Source organism: Engystomops pustulosus, chromosome 10 (assembly GCF_040894005.1).
Source record: "Engystomops pustulosus chromosome 10, aEngPut4.maternal, whole genome shotgun sequence".
NCBI classification, from domain to species: Eukaryota; Metazoa; Chordata; class Amphibia; order Anura; family Leptodactylidae; genus Engystomops; species Engystomops pustulosus.
The window spans coordinates 96,940,327-96,961,594 of record NC_092420.1 but is presented as its reverse complement, the minus strand read 5'-3'; the positions used below and the strand labels follow the sequence as shown (position 1 = coordinate 96,961,594).

General features: G+C 48.6%; 2 protein-coding genes across 4 annotated transcripts in view; one reads left to right on the top strand and one right to left on the bottom strand.

Moving 5' to 3' along the window:
• Positions 1 to 2,922, bottom strand: part of LOC140104495 (phosphoglucomutase-1) — a 66,250-nt gene extending 63,328 nt beyond the window's left edge. The window contains exon 1 of one of the 2 annotated variants that reach the window (XM_072128065.1): positions 2,806 to 2,922. The gene's annotated coding sequence lies outside the window, so the exon portion shown is untranslated. The remainder of the gene's footprint in view (positions 1 to 2,805) is intronic. The other variant, XM_072128068.1, reaches the window with a different exon arrangement.
• A 131-nt stretch (positions 2,923 to 3,053) lies between these two features.
• Positions 3,054 to 21,267, top strand: ITGB3BP (integrin subunit beta 3 binding protein). Of its 2 annotated transcripts, XM_072128070.1 has the most exons (8): positions 3,089 to 3,176; positions 8,141 to 8,183; positions 9,189 to 9,321; positions 12,464 to 12,536; positions 15,441 to 15,519; positions 17,788 to 17,881; positions 19,535 to 19,583; positions 19,702 to 21,264. In XM_072128070.1, exons 1-7 carry the CDS (start codon positions 3,172 to 3,174, stop codon positions 19,579 to 19,581), a joined length of 474 nt encoding a protein of 157 aa, XP_071984171.1. In that variant the 5' UTR covers positions 3,089 to 3,171; the 3' UTR covers positions 19,582 to 19,583; positions 19,702 to 21,264. The 2 variants fall into 2 exon arrangements, with proteins under 2 accessions (XP_071984170.1, XP_071984171.1); XM_072128069.1 differs by lacking the exon at positions 8,141 to 8,183 and having other exon boundaries at positions 3,054 to 3,176; positions 19,702 to 21,267.
• Position 21,268: the final 1 nt, after the last annotated feature.

The following is a 21,268-nucleotide window of genomic DNA, read 5'->3' as shown; positions in this document are numbered from 1 at the left end:
AGTGTTGTGGGCATGCTCTCTGGTGTACAATAGATTATTGAATGCAGCTCTGGATGCAACTAGAGTATAATACATGTACATTGGGGTATTGATATAGAGCAGCACATCTGTGTTTCTGGGGTCTCTGCAATAGGGTCCCTACGGGCAATCTAAAGATCAGCACATCGAAAGTGACATCAATAGGGGGGACATGGAGTAGGGACTATGCTCAGACAATCAGAACATACAGGAATAGTTGTGGGTCCCAAAGGTCCAGAACCGAGGTCTCACTATATTATAATATATAATATACATTTACTAAAAATACCATGTAGGAAATCTCCCCCCGGACATCACCCCCCCCTCAGCATCTGCCAAATATACAGGGTCCCCTTCAGGACTCACTGGACTCCAGCTCCAGAGATAGAAAAGATGTTTTCCCTTTACACTTGGGAAGGAAAGTTAATAAGCGGCTCTCAGGGATGAATCCTCCGGATATAACGGACGCACATTCCTATTACAGGAGGATTATAAGACCCCCCAGGGAAGAGACGTCACAGACCACTAACAGCCAGCAAAATGTATACAATATATACTGCACAAGCCACGTACAGAGTCCTAAAGGGAAGGGAACGCGGAGGAGCAACTGTTACTTATCCTCAGTTACATCCTGTATTATACTCCAGAGCTGCACTCACTATTCTGCTGCTGGTGCAGTCACTGTGTACATACATGACATTACTTATCCTGTACTGATCCTGAGTTACATCCTGTATTATACCCCAGAGCTGCACTCACTATTCTGCTGCTGGTGCAGTCACTCTGTACATACATGACATTACTTATCCTGTACTGATCCTGAGTTACATCCTGTATTATACCCCAGAGCTGCACTCACTATTCTGCTGGTGGTGCAGTCACTGTGTACATACATGACATTACTTATCCTGTACTGATCCTGAGTTACATCCTGTATTATACCCCAGAGCTGCACTCACTATTCTGCTGCTGGTGCAGTCACTGTGTACATACATGACATTACTTATCCTGTACTGATCCTGAGTTACATCCTGTATTATACCCCAGAGCTGCACTCACTATTCTGCTGCTGGTGCAGTCACTGTGTACATACATGACATTACTTATCCTGTACTGATCCTGAGTTACATCCTGTATTATACCCCAGAGCTGCACTCACTATTCTGCTGCTGGTGCAGTCACTGTGTACATACATGACATTACTTATCCTGTACTGATCCTGAGTTACATCCTGTATTATACCCCAGAGCTGCACTCACTATTCTGCTGCTGGTGCAGTCACTGTGTACATACATGACATTACTTATCCTGTACTGATCCTGAGTTACATCCTGTATTATACTCCAGAGCTGCACTCACTATTCTGCTGGTGCAGTCACTGTACATACATGACATTACTTATCCTGTACTGATCCTGAGTTACATCCTGTATTATACTCCAGAGCTGCACTCACTATTCTGCTGCTGGTGCAGTCACTGTGTACATACATGACATTACTTATCCTGTACTGATCCTGAGTTACATCCTGTATTATACCCCAGAGCTGCACTCACTATTCTGCTGCTGGTGCAGTCACTGTGTACATACATGACATTACTTATCCTGTACTGATCCTGAGTTACATCCTGTATTATACCCCAGAGCTGCACTCACTATTCTGCTGCTGGTGCAGTCACTGTACATACATGACATTACTTATCCTGTACTGATCCTGAGTTACATCCTGTATTATACTCCAGAGCTGCACTCACTATTCTGCTGGTGCAGTCACTGTGTACATACATGACATTACTTATCCTGTACTGATCCTGAGTTACATCCTGCATTATACCCCAGAGCTGCACTCACTATTCTGCTGCTGGTGCAGTCACTGTGTACATACATGACATTACTTATCCTGTACTGATCCTGAGTTACATCCTGTATTATACCCCAGAGCTGCACTCGCTATTCTGCTGCTGGTGCAGTCACTGTACATACATGACATTACTTATCCTGTACTGATCCTGAGTTACATCCTGTATTATACTCCAGAACTGCACTCACTATTCTGCTGCTGGTGCAGTCACTGTGTACATACATGACATTACTTATCCTGTACTGATCCTGAGTTACATCCTGTATTATACTCCAGAGCTGCACTCACTATTCTGCTGCTGGTGCAGTCACTGTGTACATACATGACATTACTTATCCTGTACTGATCCTGAGTTACATCCTGTATTATACCCCAGAGCTGCACTCACTATTCTGCTGCTGGTGCAGTCACTGTGTACATACATGACATTACTTATCCTGTACTGATCCTGAGTTACATCCTGTAATATACCCCAGAGCTGCACTCACTATTCTGCTGCTGGTGCAGTCACTGTGTACATACATGACATTACTTATCCTGTACTGATCCTGAGTTACATCCTGTATTATACCCCAGAGCTGCACTCACTATTCTGCTGGTGCAGTCACTGTGTACATACATGACATTACTTATCCTGTACTGATCCTGAGTTACATCCTGTATTATACTCCAGAGCTGCACTCACTATTCTGCTGCTGGTGCAGTCACTGTGTACATACATACATACTGCAGGAGAACCAGTGATTCCATTGGACATTGTTGTTCTGGATAAGGTTTGGGGTTGTCCTATCAGCTCTGCTGGGACTTGTGGTGCACATTATCACCTTTCTAGTATTATGGACACAGGCAGACTAGATGGCCAGCTCCCGGGGTGAGCACTGCTCCCCACCCATAGACTATCAGGACCCCCGGACCCTCCACTACTCACCTTACAGCACCTTAGCGCCAGCCCGGACCGTTCTCTAATGCTACTCCTCCGTTACCAAGGGAACGCTGGCCCGGAAGTGACGTATCCTTCCAATAACCAACATGGCCGCTTCGGCCTCAACAACTGCAAATATTAAGTGTTTTTTTTCTCGAGGGAATAGAAATAGTCCAGTAATTAGACAAAAGGCGTTACTAGGATAGAAACTACTGTTTTGCATAAAGCAATATGAGAAACTTTCCACATTTATATAATAAGGGAAAGGAATGCGGAACCATCCAGCGCGACTTTGTTTCCGCCGGACGCGTTTACAGGCGGCACAGGGCGCCAACCGTCAGAATAAAGAGACTATTATCGTGATCGCGGAACATGCGGTAAGTGTCCGTGTCTGAGGGGATGTATGATGTTATATTCCGCGCTGCGGGGTGGGACACGTGACGGGGCTTATCGTCCGATGTTATTGTAACCTCTGTCTACCAAAGACTACAACTCCCATGATGCACCGCAAGAAACATTTCTGTTTCTTTCTCTCGGTGGGTTTGTACTTGGAGACCGAAATCCATGTAAAAATAGATAATCCTGTATGTAATAAAGTATAGCTGCAGCTTCTATGAGGTTATGAGTTACTCCTTTAAAAATTGCTAGTTAAAGGGAACCTGTCAGCAGAAATTGACCTAATAAACCTCCAACGTTATGTTGCCAAGTAAATGAAGATTTTATGTACCTTTCATGGTTTACTACAGTGACCTCATCCCGAAAATCAACTTTGAAGTGAGATGTACATTGGTTGTAGAGAGTCACAGAGGCGGAGAGAGTACAGCAGTCAAGCTCTCCTCTCCTGAGAACTCCCCCTCTGCTGTGATTGGCTGTCCAGAAATCTGGAATTTATGTCATTTATGATGTCCCTGGATGTAGTGTTGTCAATTACAGTGAAGCGGGCATTCGGGGAGAGAGCTTGACTTCAGTGTTAAACTTCCATGACTTTATACAACCCCTTTATATGTGTTGATTTTCTGGATCTGGAGGAGGCACAGTAACATTGGGGAACTTCTGGGGGAAAACTTGTCGTGAGGGGGACCACTGATCAGCAAGTTTTTTTCTATTCTGTGAATACAGTGAAACTAACCTTTTCCGTGAGATTGAATATCGGGGCTTATTTACTAAGGGTCCAGGGCCGCACTTTCGTCGGATTTTCTAGGTTTTCACGATTTGAAGGACATTTAACTGGGGATTGTGTCACAGTTGATTGGATTGTGGCGCAGCTGCACTGCTTTCATGCGACAGAAATCAGGGGGCGGCCGTCGGACAATCCGACTGATACGGACTGAGTGCGGGATTTAAGATTCTAAGGCCCCTTCCACACTAGCGTTGCATTTCACGTCAGGGTGCAATGCGTGAAAAACTGACGTTTTTGGCTGCGTTTTTGTTCCATTTTTCCTTGGAGTAATTAGCGTTTTTGCGTTTTTCACGCGCGTGTTGTTAGCGGTTTTTTTGCGTTTTCGGCGCATTTTTCACGCGCGAGTCAATGGGAGACTCGAGCATTTTTCAAAGGGACCATGGTTTGGGATTAAAATGTGTTATTTAATTGAAAAATAATGTCTTCTGATAAGTTGCAAACATCTGCGATCTATTCTTCACTGTTCCCCATGTATATTATCTCCCGACAAGTTATCAGATGTGAAGAACAGTGAAGAATAGAATAAAAACAGTGACCACAGGATCATTTAAGAGAAAAACACAGTGCAGAATAGATTACAGATGTTCGGCACATCTGCTTACTTGTCGGGAGATACGCGCGGAGCGGTGCGCCCAAAATAGCATGTGAAGAACAATATATATGTGTGTGAAGAACAAATTGCAGATGTTTAAAGGATATCGGGTGCAGGATCTTAGTGACTCCCCGCACAGCGCATTATACACGGACAATGCACTTACATGCACCAGGAAGAAGAAGGTGAACTCATGGGACCTGAGCGGGGAAGCGGCACATGCAGGATATCGGGTGCACGATCTTAGTGACTCCCCGCACAGCGCATTATACACGGACAATGCACTTACATGCACCAGGAAGAAGAAGGTGAACTCATGGGACCTGAGCGGGGAAGCGGCACATGCAGGATATCGGGTGCACGATCTTAGTGACTCCCCGCACAGCGCATTATACACGGACAATGCACTTAAATGCACCAGGAAGAAGAAGGTGAACTCCGGGGACCTGAGCGGGGAAGCGACACATGCAGGATATCGGGTGCACGTTCTAAGTGACTCCCCGCACAGCGCATTATACACGGACAATGCACTTACATGCACCGGGAAGAAGAAGGAGAACTCCGGGGACCTGAGCGGGGTAGTGACACATGCAGGATATCGGGCGCAGGATCTTAGTGACTCCCCGCACAGCGCATTATACACGGACAATGCACTTACATGCACCAGGAAGAAGAAGGTGAACTCCGGGGACCTGAGCGGGGAAGCGACACATGCAGGATATCGGGAGCACGATCTTAGTGACTCCCCGCACAGCACATTATACACGGACAATGCACTTACATGCACCGGGAAGAAGAAGGAGAACTCCGGGGACCTGAGCGGGGTAGTGACACATGCAGGATATCGGGCGCAGGATCTTAGTGACTCCCCGCACAGCGCATTATACACGGACAATGCACTTACATGCACCAGGAAGAAGAAGGTGAACTCCGGGGACCTGAGCGGGGAAGCGACACATGCAGGATATCGGGTGCACGATCTTAGAGTGCAGGATCGTTGGACAACGACAGAACGGGTAATCGTCGCATCGGTCCAGAGGTATCACATGTACCCGTCTGGCACTCCCTTTGTACGCTTGTACTTCGATGGGGATAGATTTGTATCTAGCATACCACAGGGTGCATGGTGATGGGAATACCGCGGGGGGCACTGTGACTGGCATACAATGCCACTTGGTGCATAGTAGGCGGCACACCACGGGGGTGTGTAGTCGGTGGCACACCGCGGAGGTGCGTAGTCGGTGGCACACCACGGGGGGTGCGTAGTCGGCGGCACACCACGGGGGGTGCGTAGTCGGCGGCACACCACGGGGGGTGCGTAGTCGGCGGCACACCACGGGGGGTGCGTAGTCGGCGGCACACCACGGGGGGTGCGTAGTCGGCGGCACACCACGGGGGGTGCGTAGTTGGCGGCACACCACGGGGGGTGCGTAGTTGGCGGCACACCACGGGGGGTGCGTAGTCGGCGGCACACCACGGGGGGTGCGTAGTCGGTGGCACACCACGGGGGTGTGGAACTTTGGCCTGCTTCCCCTACAGATAAGGGGGACACCCCTGCATGGATGATAGAAGAGGCGGCTCCAGCGCAGGGATGTTGCGCGGCTGCAGATCTTTCCTGCTCGTCCTGTAATGAAATGCTAATGTCGCTCTTTAGGTGACAGCTGTGAGATTGAAGGCATTATAAATATTCGGCTCTTGGTTTGGAGCTTTGCTATTAACAGCTGGGCATCCAGCTCAGGAGCAGATTTTGGCAGGAGCGCGGAGCTTGGCATGTCCCTCCCGCTGGATGCTGGGGCGCAGCTTCTTTAAGGGTCGCTGATTTTCCGTGTCTCGCCGCATCCATCTGTTTCCATCTCCGAGAAATAACTTTGCCTCGAGTCTTTTTGAAAGATTTTTGCAAAGCCGAGCGCTGGTTATCCGACTCCGCATCAATCCCTGAGACTGCCGGATCGGGTTCTGCAACCTTTCCACATAGTTTGTGTTTCTGCTCATCGTTCTATTAAAGACCTCTGCTTGCTGTCTGTGAATGGCGCCTGCTCTACTTCTAGGACAAAAGGTGTTACTTACAATACACTGATACATTGTAGCATCTTGTGCTGCTGGATACAATTGTTGCAAATTCCAAAACACAGTATTTATTTCAATGGGGATTTTAACCCTTCAGCTGCAGAGATTTTGATCATGTGATGGAAAGGGGTTGAGCAGATGTTTTGCATTTTGAGTCGCTATCCTTTGGCCTCAGAGTCACATTGTGACCCCCCTCCCTTTATTACTATTATTTTGGATATTGCGATCTTTGGCCTTTTGATAGGTCTCATGGCCCCAAACACCAACTTTCCATCCAACAAAAGATCTTCCTCAATAGTCTGGGGGTGCACTAGGGGTTATGTCCTCACACTGCTGTGCTCTGGAAACTCTGCAACTACTTAGATCTTTGCCAAGTGACTGCCGTAGTATTCAACCAGGATGTCTCTAGATCTTTTACTCAAAGCACAGGGGTAAAGGTTGTGGAGGAACGCATTGCAGAGAGCCATGGCACAGCAGTGTGAGTGCAATCCCCCCCCCCCCCACACACACACACACACCAGAGGAATGTCCTCACACTGCTTTGTTCTTCGCTTTCTGCATTGAACTACTCCTCAGTCCCTTCCCTCTGATGTGAGTTGTAGTGTCCAGCAATCATGATGATATAGCTTTCGCTCACAGTTGAGGTTAAGACCTGTGGCGTGATTCAGTGCACAGAGCACAGCAGTGTGACGACATACCTTCACCGCCCTTGGGGAAGCTGCAATCCTGGAATATAAATCCATATGTCACAGTCCTGCTGCAGCTTACAACATACACAAAGTACACATCTCTCCAGGGACAATACACAGCGATGTCATGCTGAGAGCACAGTGCACAGCAGTGTAAGGAACCCCCCACCACTAACCACAATCCTGGAATATGGATCCATATTTAACAGTTCTGCTGGGACTAGCAATAAATACCTGTGGGATTGGCGCATCAGAGCTGTGGCTATTATGGGGAGACACATTCTAGTTTGTTTCTTACAATTATTTTATACGCAATGGGGCAGATTTACTTACCCGGTCCATTCGCGATCCAGCGATGCGTTCTCTGTGCAGGATTCGGGTCTTCCGGCGATTCACTAAGGTAGTTCCCCTGATGTCCACCAGGTGTCGCTGCTGCGCTCTGAAGTTCATCGGAGTGCACTGAAGTTCATTGTCCTACGCTGGGTGCAGGTAAGCGCGTGTCAAGCGACACTTTTTTTTTAAATCCGGGTTTTTTCCGAATCCATCAGGCTTCCAACCCCCCCCCCCCCCCTGCGTTTTGCGTCGTGTGCATGCCAGCGCCGATGCGCCACAATCCGATTGCATGCGCCAAAATTCCGAGGCAATTCAGGGAAAATCGTCGCAAACCAGAAATATTCGGATAACCCTTTGGAAAGAGGCGATTCGGGCCCTTAGTAAATGACCCCCATTTTGTTGTTTTTTTTGTCACTTGTGATATATTTTTTTCCTCTCTCGCAATTTTATTTCTAATTCGATTCTCATCTTTGTTTCCAGAGCCAGAAGATCCCTTCGCCTGGAAGCGCCGGAGAGCGGCAAGGTGCGTCCACCTCCCTCTGAAGGGTTAATCCTCCTGCAGCTGTTTCGTTATCAGTCGTCTGACATGGCAAACACACCCTGGGGGGGCAGAGAAAGAGGCCGAGGGGCTGCGGAGAGGGCGGCCCCCATGTATCCGCGCGTCTCATTTTCGGAAGTTGGAGGGGAGTCATCCGTCAGCTCTGAGCGGCGTCATTACCGCGGAGCCGTCTTGTCATCGACCACCACTCCAAACAATATGGAATTATGATAATGTTACATCCAGCATATTAGGAACGTGCAAACGGGAGATGGGAACCAGAGCGGCATCTTTCTCGCGGAGAAGATAATTGTTTACCTCGGCTAATCTGCGATAATTAAGCCGTAAAAATACCAGCGCTTCTATAAATTATCCCGCCATTACTATCGTATAAAATAAAGCTCCACTATAACTGTTATGTTTGTCGATCCCCGTCACAGCGCAAACGCCGTGCCAAATGGAGCGGCCGCCATTGCCAAATGTATCATGATATACTAGATGATGGCGCTCTGGTGCCAGCGGCCGGCGCTAACGGGGACACTAATGGGGGAGAGATTGTAATGAGTGGCGTTTGAGGTCTATCGCTGGTCATCTACATCCGACCCCAACTTCATCTTCCTGCTTCTTTAAATGTATACTTAAAGGGAACCTGTCAGCAGGTGCATACAATCTGCAGCCAGTGTTATGTATTGTCCCTGGAGAGATGTATAATCAGACCTTTGTGTATATTGTTAGTAGCAGCAGGACTGTGATATATGGATTTATATTCCAGGATTGATGCTTCATCAAGTGCACTAGGGGCGTGTCCTCACACTGCTGTGCTCTGTGCTCTCTTCAGACAGTATTTTGGTTTTGTTCCTCAAGATCAGTGTGATCACACCTTGCTGTATGTTGCTAGTAACAGCAGGACTGTGACATATGGATGTACATTTCATCTTGTAACCTGGGGACTGTCCTAGGACCTAATCTTTTGTAATGTCTTATTTACAGAATGACAAATCAAAGATTAAAGTAAGAGATGATCCCAGCTCTTACTCCCCTATTACGGGAACCCGTCAGATGAGCCCCTCCTCAGCCTCCAAGCAAAGGGCAGCAATGTTGGCCAAGGAGCAGAGAAGACAACGTAAGTGTTCACCATCCTACAGCCAAATGCACATCTTCCCACCTTCATTATATACGCTCCAGCAGAATAGTGAGTGCAGCTCTGGAGTATAATACAGGATAAGTAATGTCATGTATGTACACAGTGACTGCACCAGCAGCAGAATAGTGAGTGCAGCTCTGGGGTATAATACAGGATGTAACTCAGGATCAGTACATGATAAGTAATGTCATGTATGTACACAGTGACTGCACCAGCAGCAGAATAGTGAGTGCAGCTCTGGAGTATAATACAGGATGTAACTCAGGATCAGTACAGGATAAGTAATGTCATGTATGTACACAGTGACTGCACCAGCAGCAGAATAGTGAGTGCAGCTCTGGGGTATAATACAGGATGTAACTCAGGATCAGTACAGGATAAGTAATGTCATGTATGTACACAGTGACTGCACCAGCAGCAGAAAAGTGAGTGCAGCTCTGGGGTATAATACAGGATGTAACTCAGGATCAGTACAGGATAAGTAATGCCATGTATGTACACAGTGACTGCACAAGCAGCAGAATAGTGAGTGCAGCTCTGGGGTATAATACAGGATGTAACTCAGGATCAGTACAGGATAAGTAATGTCATGTATGTACACAGTGACTGCACCAGCAGCAGAATAGTGAGTGCAGCTCTGGGGTATAATACAGGATGTAACTCAGGATCAGTACAGGATAAGTAATGTCATGTATGTACACAGTGACTGCACCAGCAGCAGAATAGTGAGTGCAGCTCTGGGGTATAATACAGGATGTAACTCAGGATCAGTACAGGATAAGTAATGTCATGTATGTACACAGTGACTGCACCAGCAGCAGAATAGTGAGTGCAGCTCTGGGGTATAATACAGGATGTAACTCAGGATCAGTACAGGATAAGTAATGTCATGTGTGTACACAGTGACTGCACCAGCAGCAGAATAGTGAGTGCAGCTCTGGAGTATAATACAGGATGTAACTCAGGATCAGTACAGGATAAGTAATGTCATGTATGTACACAGTAACTGCACCAGCAGCAGAATAGTGAGTGCAGCTCTGGGGTATAATACAGGATGTAACTCAGGATCAGTACAGGATAAGTAATGTCATGTATGTACACAGTGACTGCACCAGCAGCAGAATAGTGAGTGCAGCTCTGGGGTATAATACAGGATGTAACTCAGGATCAGTACAGGATAAGTAATGTCATGTATGTACACAGTGACTGCACCAGCAGCAGAATAGTGAGTGCAGCTCTGGAGTATAATACAGGATGTAACTCAGGATCAGTACAGGATAAGTAATGTCATGTATGTACACAGTGACTGCACCAGCAGCAGAATAGTGAGTGCAGCTCTGGGGTATAATACAGGATGTAACTCAGGATCAGAGTAGTGTTATATTATAACATGTTCTTCAAAAGTTGACCCAAAAAACTAATATTCATCCTTTTAAGTAACATCTTTTTTGCAGTGATTTTTGGAGACCTCCCCAGGCGGCGCAGTATATGTATGTATAGGCCTCTCCTAGTTCCATATGTCCTGTGCTATGGACCTGGTGGTCCAGCTCTAGGGGATTATCCAGCGCTCCCATAGACCCCAGCATCCATATTTATGTAACTTGAGATAAGACTCATCCTGAAAGTCAGACATTGGCGCCATCAGTATTCGGGTAACGTGAGGGGGGGGGGGAGTAATGTAAAGTGTAAATGATATTGGTTTTAATAAACTTTGTTCATGCTGCGTGTTTAAGTGTTCTCCTCCGTCTGAGTGATCAGTCTGTGGGTCATGGCTGAGAGACGTCTGATTACTTTTCTTAAGTGCGCCCATGGATTTCGCCCGAATCTCATTTTCTGGCTGCAGACGGTCGTTAGCGCTGCAAAGCATGGACGCTGCGGAGAGGAGAGGCAGCGGCGCAATGTGTCGGGGATGATGGCTGCCGCTCCTGCCCTTGTCTCCTGTCTGTGTTCAGCTCTGAGCTCTGCTTTGTGGCTGCCGGGGCATGCTGGGAGTAGTAGTGGTTTCATGGTGGACCTTGGGCGTCTTGCAATAAGCAGATGCAGCTTCGGTTTTGCAGCAGAACTTGATGCATAATGTGCGGATTCACCCACGGAAAATGTTCTGGACTGTAAAATCTCCTCTTCGATGCTGCTCTGTATGTTGGTGTGATCCCACAAACTGCAAACATTGCACAGAACAGGAGTCCTTGCCTTGTACAAAATACGATGCATGGACTCCCTGTCTACTGCATGTACAGCAAAGCCGCTGCAGTTCAGGCAGCGGACAGGGAGTCCTTGCATCATATTTCTGTACAATGCAAGGACTCGCATATCTTGGTATAATCCCACAAACGACACAGAACAGGAGTACTTGCATTATACAGAAATATGATGCAAGGACTCCCTGTACAACAGCGCCGCTTCTGTAACAGTTCTTACAATATTCCTGCAGTTCGGGCAGCAGACGTGGAGTCTTTACGTCGTATTTCTGTACTATGCAAAGACTTCTTTCCTTGGCAATGTGTGCAGTTTGTGGGATCAGACAGACCTACAGGAGTCCTTGCATTAAAATTTTTGTACAATGCAAGGACTCCCTGCCGGCCGCCAGAACTGCAGCGGCTGTATTTTTAAGAACTGTTACAAAAGCAGCAAAGCTGTACAAGGAGTCCTTGCATCATATTTGTGTAGAGTGCAAGGAGTCCCGTCCTATGTGATGTGTGCAGTTCGTGCGGCTCGTCTTTTGGGTCATAAGGCCTCATTATCCACCATTCAGCAATACAGGCGGTCCACTACTTAAGGACACCCCACTTACAGACAACCCATAGTTAAAGACGGACTCCGCTGCCCCCTGTGACCTCTGGTGACCTCTCTGGATGTTACTGTAGTCCCAGACTGCAATGATCAGCTGTACGGCGTCTGTAATGAAGCTTTATTGATAATCCTTGGTCCCATTACAGCAAAAAATGTTTAAACGCCAATTGTCACCGGGGAAAAAAAAAATTTTGTCTGGATCTACAATGATAAAATATACAGTTTCGATTTACATACAAATTCAACTTAAGAACAAACCTTCGGACCCTATCTTGTACGTAAAATTAAATGTAATAAACTTGATTTTTCTTTTTTTTTTTTTTTTTTGCAGGTGATGTCACTACTGGAGCCGCAGCGCCGAAATCCCCCAGCAGAGGGCAGAGCTCTCCAAAAGAAAACGCAGAGTAAGTCTCCAAAAATGAGGGGTCTGACATCTCAGGGAAATCTGTGACCCTATGTCAGCGCATTGTACTGACTGGTCCCATTCACCTGGAAGGTGCCACCAGGAATTGTCCTTGACCTCGTGACCTTGACCTCTGGACGAGCGGAGCCCCTATGACTTCTACAGCGGCAACAAGTAGCCAAAAGATGCCCCAAGTCCGTGATACTGACACTGTGTAGCGGGTTATGGGGGCTCCACTGGACCCGCGGGGGGGGGGGGGGGGGGGGGTTTAGTCCATTTCCATTATGTGTATAGCAGGTAAATGGGGGTCCTGCGGGTGGGAGGCCCCGTTAAAGGGTCTATCTGTTTTGGCAATCCTTGATGATTAGAGAAGTTTTCCTAACTACTCTACATGATATTCCGTGGATTTACAGCTCCATCAGGATGATGTTTCCAGCCTTGATCCGTCTCCATAGCTTTTCCATAGGATTTTGTATTTCTAGCAGCTCCCCCATATCGGCACACAGCGCCCCCCACACTAATAGTGCACCCCTACATTTACATATAACCTACACTCTAGTGTCCCTACTCATTCAGCCCTACAGCCGTGTTACATGTGCTGCCCCCCATTATTAGTGCCCCCTATATAGTATATGGCTCATTGTGTTATACTGGATCCCCCTACACAGTAGAGGTAGGTAGGTAGCCATGTCATGTGCGCCCCCCTCAGTATTCGTTCTCTGTCCCTGTTTGTGCAGAGTCTTTTGTGTACCCCCATATATAACACCCCCCGATGCCTCCTACATAGCAGTGTCCAGCTCGTGGCTCCTTTCTGTGCTGCCCTCTACATCTCAGTTTGGTCTCTTTTCTACCCCCCCCCCCCCCCCCACATTAATAGTCGCCCCATTTGTGCCCATAAAATTTTTTTTTACTAAATTGAAAGTTATACAAAACTCTTCGGGGGCCTCGTATTGTTAGTGGTGACTGCTCCCCAGAACAAGCCGTGACCCTGACGTCCACCCCTGACCCCCTCATAGACAGCGAGCAGCCTGCGGCCACACCCCACGTCCTTCAGATGCCACGTCCAGGGCCTTGTGAAGTGTCACCTGGAGTCCACATCTCACCAGCAATGGTCCTTACACTTTAATAGTTACTAAGACGAGGGGGGGACTAGGTGGGTGTCAGAGGGCCCTGCTTATCTGTGCACCTCATATACATCTCTATAGGGATGAGGCTGTTAGACTTCACAGATTGTTGCTTTAGGGGTCACTTTAAAGGAAATCTCCCATCACAATCCATCCTGATAAACCAGGGACATTACTCATTGATCCAGACACCAGGACTGTGGTATCTTCTTATATCCATGGCCTCCTACAATTATACTAATAAGTCTGAAGGGCTCTGGGGGATGTAACCAGAGCCCCCCTCCATGCGGTAGCTTCACTCTGCTGGAGTACTCTCCCCCCCCCCCTGTGTGAGATTACATCAGGCAGAACGAGGGGAGACAGTGTAACAGCCTGTGAAGCAACAGCACAGAGGGGCTCTGGTGACAGAGCATTTAGTATAATTTTAAAAGTTGATTTTAGAAGGAAGGAGGCCATGGATAACAAATATAAGCAGATACCACGGTCCCGGGGGCCTGGATCTATGAGTAACGTCCCTGGATGGATTTTGATGGTAGCTTTCCCTTTAATAAAACCAGCTGTTCCCTTTGAATTCCTTTGGGACCAGTGTAGCGGCCTGGTACATGCACATGGAGTAGAGGGACGTCACGGGCAATGAGGCCCAATCCTACATTCTGGAGCATAACACAGACGCAGCGGATCCGTGTGCACTTCCCAGCGCCGGGCGATCTCCATCTTGTGACATTTCCTCTCCCGGTGACATCTGTCGCAGCCGCCGGAATGTGGTAAACAGCAACTTAAGTGCCTGGTAAATGCCACTTGTAATCAGTCCTTGTGCGGATCAGGATGGGAGGGTCCTGCCCGGGCTCCAGAACCAGGATCCAGTTACATCCTAATACTGTTATTCTTATAGTAAGGGGGGGGTAGACACGCGGAGAAGCCCAAACCTCCCCCTCCCACCCCACCCCCACCCCCTCCATGTCCCCGCACGTCAGGAAGCTCAGAATAGACTTAATTCAATTTAATGAAAATAAACTAAAACTAAAAGCTGCACAAAAATTGTCAGTTTCCTAAAACTAAAGGGAAAAAAAATTAGTTTCGGAAAAAAAATTCGTTTTTTTAAATTTATTCTACCGTCACAATCCAAGTTCCAGGCCCCGTGGTGTCTTCTTCTTATATTTATTATCCATGGCCTTCGTCCTTCTAACTTTTTTTTTTTTTTATTATGACTATGCTAATAATTACCAGAGCCCCTCCGTGCCGCAGCTTTACAGGCTGTTACACTGTCTCCCCTCCTCCCTCAACACTTCCCCCTCCCTCTGCCTGATGTAATCTCACACAGTGGGAGTGGGGACGTATTCCTGCACAGTGTAACAGCCTGTGAAGCTGCAGCACCACGGTAGGGGCTCTGGTAACACACCCTGTAGCCCTTTAGGCTCATTAGCATTATTTTTACAGTTGATTTTAGAAGGTAGCATGGATTTTTATAGAAGATTTTCATTTAATATCCAGAAAATTATATTTCAAGGTCGTTAAATAAATTAAATCCACAAATCTTCACATACCAGTCCAGACCCCTTTTCATGATGTGGTCCCCCAGGTCCTGCTCCTGGCTTCTCCAGCAGATGGCTTTGCCCCCGGTGGTGACTGCTGCAGATTCCTCTAGACCACCAGTAACTTCTGGTCCTCTGATTGGCTGCAGCAGTCACATGACTGCCCCTCTTGTATATTCAGTTTCATTTTATTCTGTTTTCCAATTTTGCTAAATATTTTTGTTTCATTTCCCCCCCCTCCCCCCCCAGTATTTTGGAGAAGTTTTCGGTAGTTGAAGGGTCATTGAATGAGTTTTTGAAGATGAGGCAGCGGCTTATGGATGTGCAGGTAAGTGGCTGCGGGTAGATGAGTCCATGTGTGACCCAATGGCTATAGTTATGCTGGGTACCGGGATGTTACACCTTGTCCACTAATATAACATCCGGTTCTGAATGGAGAGTTCTATTGGACACCAGATGAGTTCTCTGCATACAGAATCCGGACTTCTCCACTCACATCCAGATCTGCATCAAGGGTTCTGTTGGCTTCAGCCCTGACATCATGGACCTCAGACAGGATCATGTGATGCAATGTACTCTGACCCACTGCATAGCGGGACCTCCTGCAGAGGATATATAGAAGCCGTACATATACACTAATGGGTGACATGGGAGGTAGGTACTTCTATAAGGGCACATCAACTTTTCATTATCATCAGAATCCATCCTGATAAACCAGGGACATTACTCATGGATCCAGGCACCGGGACTGTGGGATCTTCTTATATGTGTCATCCATGGCCTCCTCCCTTCTAAAATCAAGTTTTAACATTATGCTAATGAGTCAGAAGGACTCTGGGGGCGTTACCAGAGCCCCTCCGTGTTGCAGCTTCACAGGTTGTTACACTGTGGAGGAGCACTAACCCCCCTCCCCCCGTCTCACTAACTGCTGTCATATCACAAAGTGTAACAGCTTGTGAGTCTGCAGTATGGAGGGGCTCTGGTAACACTCCCCCAGAGCCCTCCTGACTCATCAATATAATTAAAAAGTGGATTTTAGAAGGAAGGAGGCCACGGATGACAAATATAAGAAGATCCCACAGTCCCGGTGCCTGGATCTAGGAGTAATGTCCCTGGTTTATCAGGATGGATTCCCTGTAATTTCCACATAACCCTGCGGTGCATGCAGTCAGGGGCCCAGTAGGGGGCAGCAGAGAGAGGCAGATATTTCCAGTGTCACTTTGCAGCTTTGTGTGTGAGTGGAGCGCTGCACATGACATAATGTAACATAAGTAAATCGCAGCATTTTCCGCGTCCCTCAGCTCCGTATAATGATGTTCCCAGCCCCTTCCCTGTGACCAGGGGGACCTCAGCCCAAAATACACTCAGCAGGCGGCTGGAAGTGCCGAGTCGGCATCTCGGTGACTTTGTGCGCTGGACGTGTGTCCTTCTGTTTACCTAATTTAGTCGGAAGCTGTTTCTGATCCGTCTTAGCTGTCCGCAGCACATGGGGAGACGTCTCCAGCAGCCGGCAGCGGGTGTGTGTGTGTGATTTCATGGGTGACACCCGCGCCGCTCGCTGGGTGGCTCCGGGGGCAAATATTTACGCAGTGTGAAATCTGCTCCGTACCCTGAAGATTAGCACTTGTTACTGACCCTGACCCCACGCTGAATAGTAAAAATGTCTATTTTCTGCAGATTTTTTAAAAATTCATATTAATATTGGTATTTAGTGATTATTATATATCGGTCGGGTCATGTGACCCAGTTGTAGCCCTGTTCTATTCAAGTATATAGGGCTGAGCCGCAATACCAAGTGCCACCACTATACAATGTGTGGCGCTGTGCCTGGTGAGGAGGCCGAGCGGTGGGATTGTAAGGTGTCGGACCACCAAACCGCCCAATTTTACACAGAAAATTGCTCGTTTAAAGGGGTGGTCTGCTCATAGGGGGCAACTTCCATACATTATAATAGGGCACAAAAATTGGAAAAAAATCATTTATTTTAGGGAGGTTTCACTGTATTCATATCTGTGTCCCAAAAAACCCTTTTAAAAGGGTAAAAATATAATATTTTTTTATTTTACTTGCCAATAAAATTTTTAATCCACCTTCCCCCTCCTTAAAGGGGTTGCCCAGAGAAATGGCTGATGCTTTCCGAAACGTCTCCTGTCCTGGCCATGGGTGATATGTGGTATTTCAAACTAAAGCCCCATTCATCTCTATACAGCCAAGCTGCAATACCGGCACTGGCCATGGTCAGGTGTGGCGCTGTTCTGGGAAGAAAGCAGACAGCCCCTTTAAGTATTAAAAAGTGGGGGGTTTTTCCTAGATATTTGTTACTATGTTTCCACTGAATGATTCTGTGCAGCTCATTACTCTCATGTGTGCAAGGGACTGTTCACATTGTGTTTATCTGATACCTGCATCAGGAGGCTCTGGCTGCATACGGCATACATACTCCTAGGCCCCCATTTACCTAACTGGGGGGGGGGAAGGCCAAAAGAGTAGAGGGTCGGTCTGGTGTCTGTCAGTGAAGGGGTTAACAGTAATGACAAGTCTTGCGCTTTCTCTGTGTGACTGATGGGACTTTTTCACATGTTTTTTCCTCTCCTAGGCTGTAGGGGGCAGCAGAGAGCTGGGAAACCTTTCCGGATTGGACCGCGGGGCGACAGATCTGCAAACGGAGATGCAAAAAGCGAAAGTTCTGAGTAAGGACTTAAAGGCAAAGCCTCACAGGACCCCTCCCCCTTTTTTTTTTCTTTAAAGGGGCGGCACATCTCGTTAGGGTAACGATGTTGGGTAACGGGTGTCAATTCCCAACCTTGAATCTCCCATAGAAAAACATTGGGTTGCGCCCCCTGTGCAGCTTAGAGCTTTATTGCGTCAAAGTTGCAGGAAGCCGCAGTCATAAGACATTGATTTGAATGGGAGGAGAACTTGTACAGAGCTGCCTAGTGCCTTTCAGAGCTCATGGAAAGCTGGGTGACACCCAGAGAGGACCCCCCGGAGGGTGATTTTGGCTACGTGCATGTAGTGGTGGACACATGAGGTCTCCGCCGGCCCATGGTGGAAGGAATTATCCGGCACTCAGCAGCGGAGCCCCGTATCATCGCCCTGACAATGGGGCTCTGTCATCCCCGGGTCATGTGTCGCCATATAATGCAGGAACGTGCGGAGAAGCTTCCATCGCTCCGAGCACGTGTGACCCCGCCGATCTGCACGTTTCCTATATCACAGATTATAGCCACGTCCTGCGCCGCCATATACGGCAAGACGCCCCGGGTGTAACAGAGAACCAAGGCCCAGAGTTCTGGAGAGTAAAGGAAACGGATCCAATCCAGAACACAGAGTATTATATGAGGATGTAGCAGAGCTGAGACTGTCATGTCCTGTCACTTCCTTATTAAAGGGAACCTGTCAGCAGCTGTTACCATACAGACTGCAGCCAGTGCTATGTCCCTGGAGACATGTCTAATTTATATTCGGGGAGCCTAGCTTCTCCAAGTGGATGGTGTACTCACACTGCTGTGCTCTGTGCTCTCTGCAGCCTATGTTAGGTTTTGATCGTGAAAAGATCTGTAATCATATTTAATTGTTTTTTGTTAGTAGCAGCGGGACTGTGAAATATGGATTTATATTCCAGGATTGTAGCTTCTCCAAGTGCCCTCGACTCTCTGCAGCCAGTGTTAGGTATTGACCCTGGAGAGATGAGTAATAACACCATTATATGTATATTGTTAGTAGCAGCAGGACTGTGAAATAAGGATTTATATTCCAGGATTGTAGCTTCTCCAAGATCTCTGGGGGGTGTCCTCACTAATGTGCTCTATGCATCAAGCTGCTCCACGCCTCTACTCTAATTGAAAGCTGTAACAGGGAATTTTCTTGAATATTACAGCAGCTTCATGTAGAGAACCAGAAGCACAGCAGTGTGAGGACAACTCCCAGTGCACTTGGATAGACAATAATCCAGGAATATATATCCATATGTCACAGTCCTGCTGCTACTAACAACATACACAAAGGTCTGATTACACATCTCTCCAGGGACGTAACACTGGGTGCTGAGAGAACAGAGCACAGCAGTGTGAGGTCTGATTACACATCTCTCCAGGGACGTAACAGTGGGTGCTGAGAGAACAGAGCACAGCAGTGTGAGGACACACCCCCAGTGCACTTGGGCTATAATCCATATTTATGTATCAGCCTGGTCCGCATCCTCATGCCTGAGAGTAGGGGGTCTTGTTAGCATATTGGGGGCTGGAGGAAATGAGGTGCGGATGGGGCAATCCCTACTCTCCTCCCTACACCCCATGTGATGGGGATTAGACGCTGATGATCCTTTATGTTTTCCCCTTTAGTTTGTGAAGTCAGAAAGATGAAGCAGCGTCGGCAGCGCACAGGATGATGGTGAGAGATGATACAGTGTTACCCCGGTGCATGATGGGAGTATCCCTCGCGTGTAACCACGGCGATACATTGTAGCTTCTCCTGCATTGATACATTTTTATTCTCTGCCATTGATTAGGTGATCGGTGACGTCTCTGCTGCACAATTCCCCAGTGGATTGATACCAGTCTGTATTGGAGATGAGAAGACGGAGACTATTACTGTATTACCTCCAGACCAATGGGGCTGTGTCCTCACACTGCTGTGCTCTGTGCAGCCAGTGTTAGGTATTTTCCCTGGAGAGATGTGTAATCATAGCTTTATATGTTGTTAGTAGCAGCAGGACTGTGAAATATGGATTTATATTCCAGGATTGTAGCTTCTGTAAGTGCAATGAGCGGTGTCAGCTCATAGAGCACAGCAGGGTGAGGAAACGCCCCCTGGAGCTACAATCCTGGAATGTAGATGAATACCATATGACCATAAACATATGAATACTCCCTTGTTATTTCCCCTCTAATCATGTCTAGTTTGTTTCGTTACAGTGTATCAGGAGCTTTCTCTTGTAACGAGCGACACACTTGTCAGCTTGATTCCATTCACTGATTGCAAGCAGAGATCTTTCAAATTTATATTTTTTTATCACAAACTTTATATATTTTCTCTGTTAAAAAAAATTGCAATGTGTATCCTGTAACTATTGTACAATGTTTCTTAAAGCGAACCTACACTAACCCCCCCAAGCCCAGTACCAGGACCTCCTTCTGTAACATGTACGTCCCCTGGAGGGGTTTTTAGTATATTTCTAGGTTGTAGTATGAATGAGAAATCCTCTTTTATTCTTTTGTAGGAAGCAGTCAGGCCAACCCCGCCTCCTGCAGTCAGGCCAACCCTGCCCCCTGCAGCCAGGCAAGCCCCCGCCCCCTGCAGTCAGGCCAGCCCCCACCTCCTACAGTCAGGCCAGCCCCCGCCCCCTGCAGTCAGGCCAGCCCCGCCCCCTGCAGTCAGGCCAGCCCCCGCCCCCTGCAGCCAGGCCAGCCCCCGCCTCCTGCAGTCAGGCCAACCCCGCCCCCTGCAGTCAGGCCAGCCCCCGCCCCCTGCAGTCAGGCCAGCCCCCGCCCCCTGCAGTCAGGCCAGCCCCCGCCCCCTGCAGTCAGGCCAGCCCCCGCCCCCTGCAGTCAGGCCAGCCCCCGCCTCCTGCAGTCAGGCCAGCCCCCGCCCCCTGCAGTCAGGCCAGCCCCCGCCCCCTGCAGTCAGGCCAGCCCCCGCCCCCTGCAGTCAGGCCGCCCCCGCCCCCTGCAGTCAGGCCAGCCCCTGCAGTCAGGCCAGCCCCCGCCCCCTGCAGTCAGGCCAGCCCCCGCCCCCTGCAGCCAGGCCAACCCCCGCCCCCTGCAGTCAGGCCAGCCCCCGCCCCCTGCAGTCAGGCCAGCCCCCGCCTCCTGCAGTCAGGCCAGCCCCCGCCCCCTGCAGTCAGGCCAGCCCCCGCCCCCTGCAGTCAGGCCAGCCCCCGCCCCCTGCAGTCAGGCCGCCCCCGCCCCCTGCAGTCAGGCCAGCCCCTGCAGTCAGGCCAGCCCCCGCCCCCTGCAGTCAGGCCAGCCCCCGCCCCCTGCAGCCAGGCCAACCCCCGCCCCCTGCAGCCAGGCCAACCCCCGCCCCCTGCAGCCAGGCCAGCCCCCTGCAGTCAGGCCAGCCCCCGGCAGTCAGGC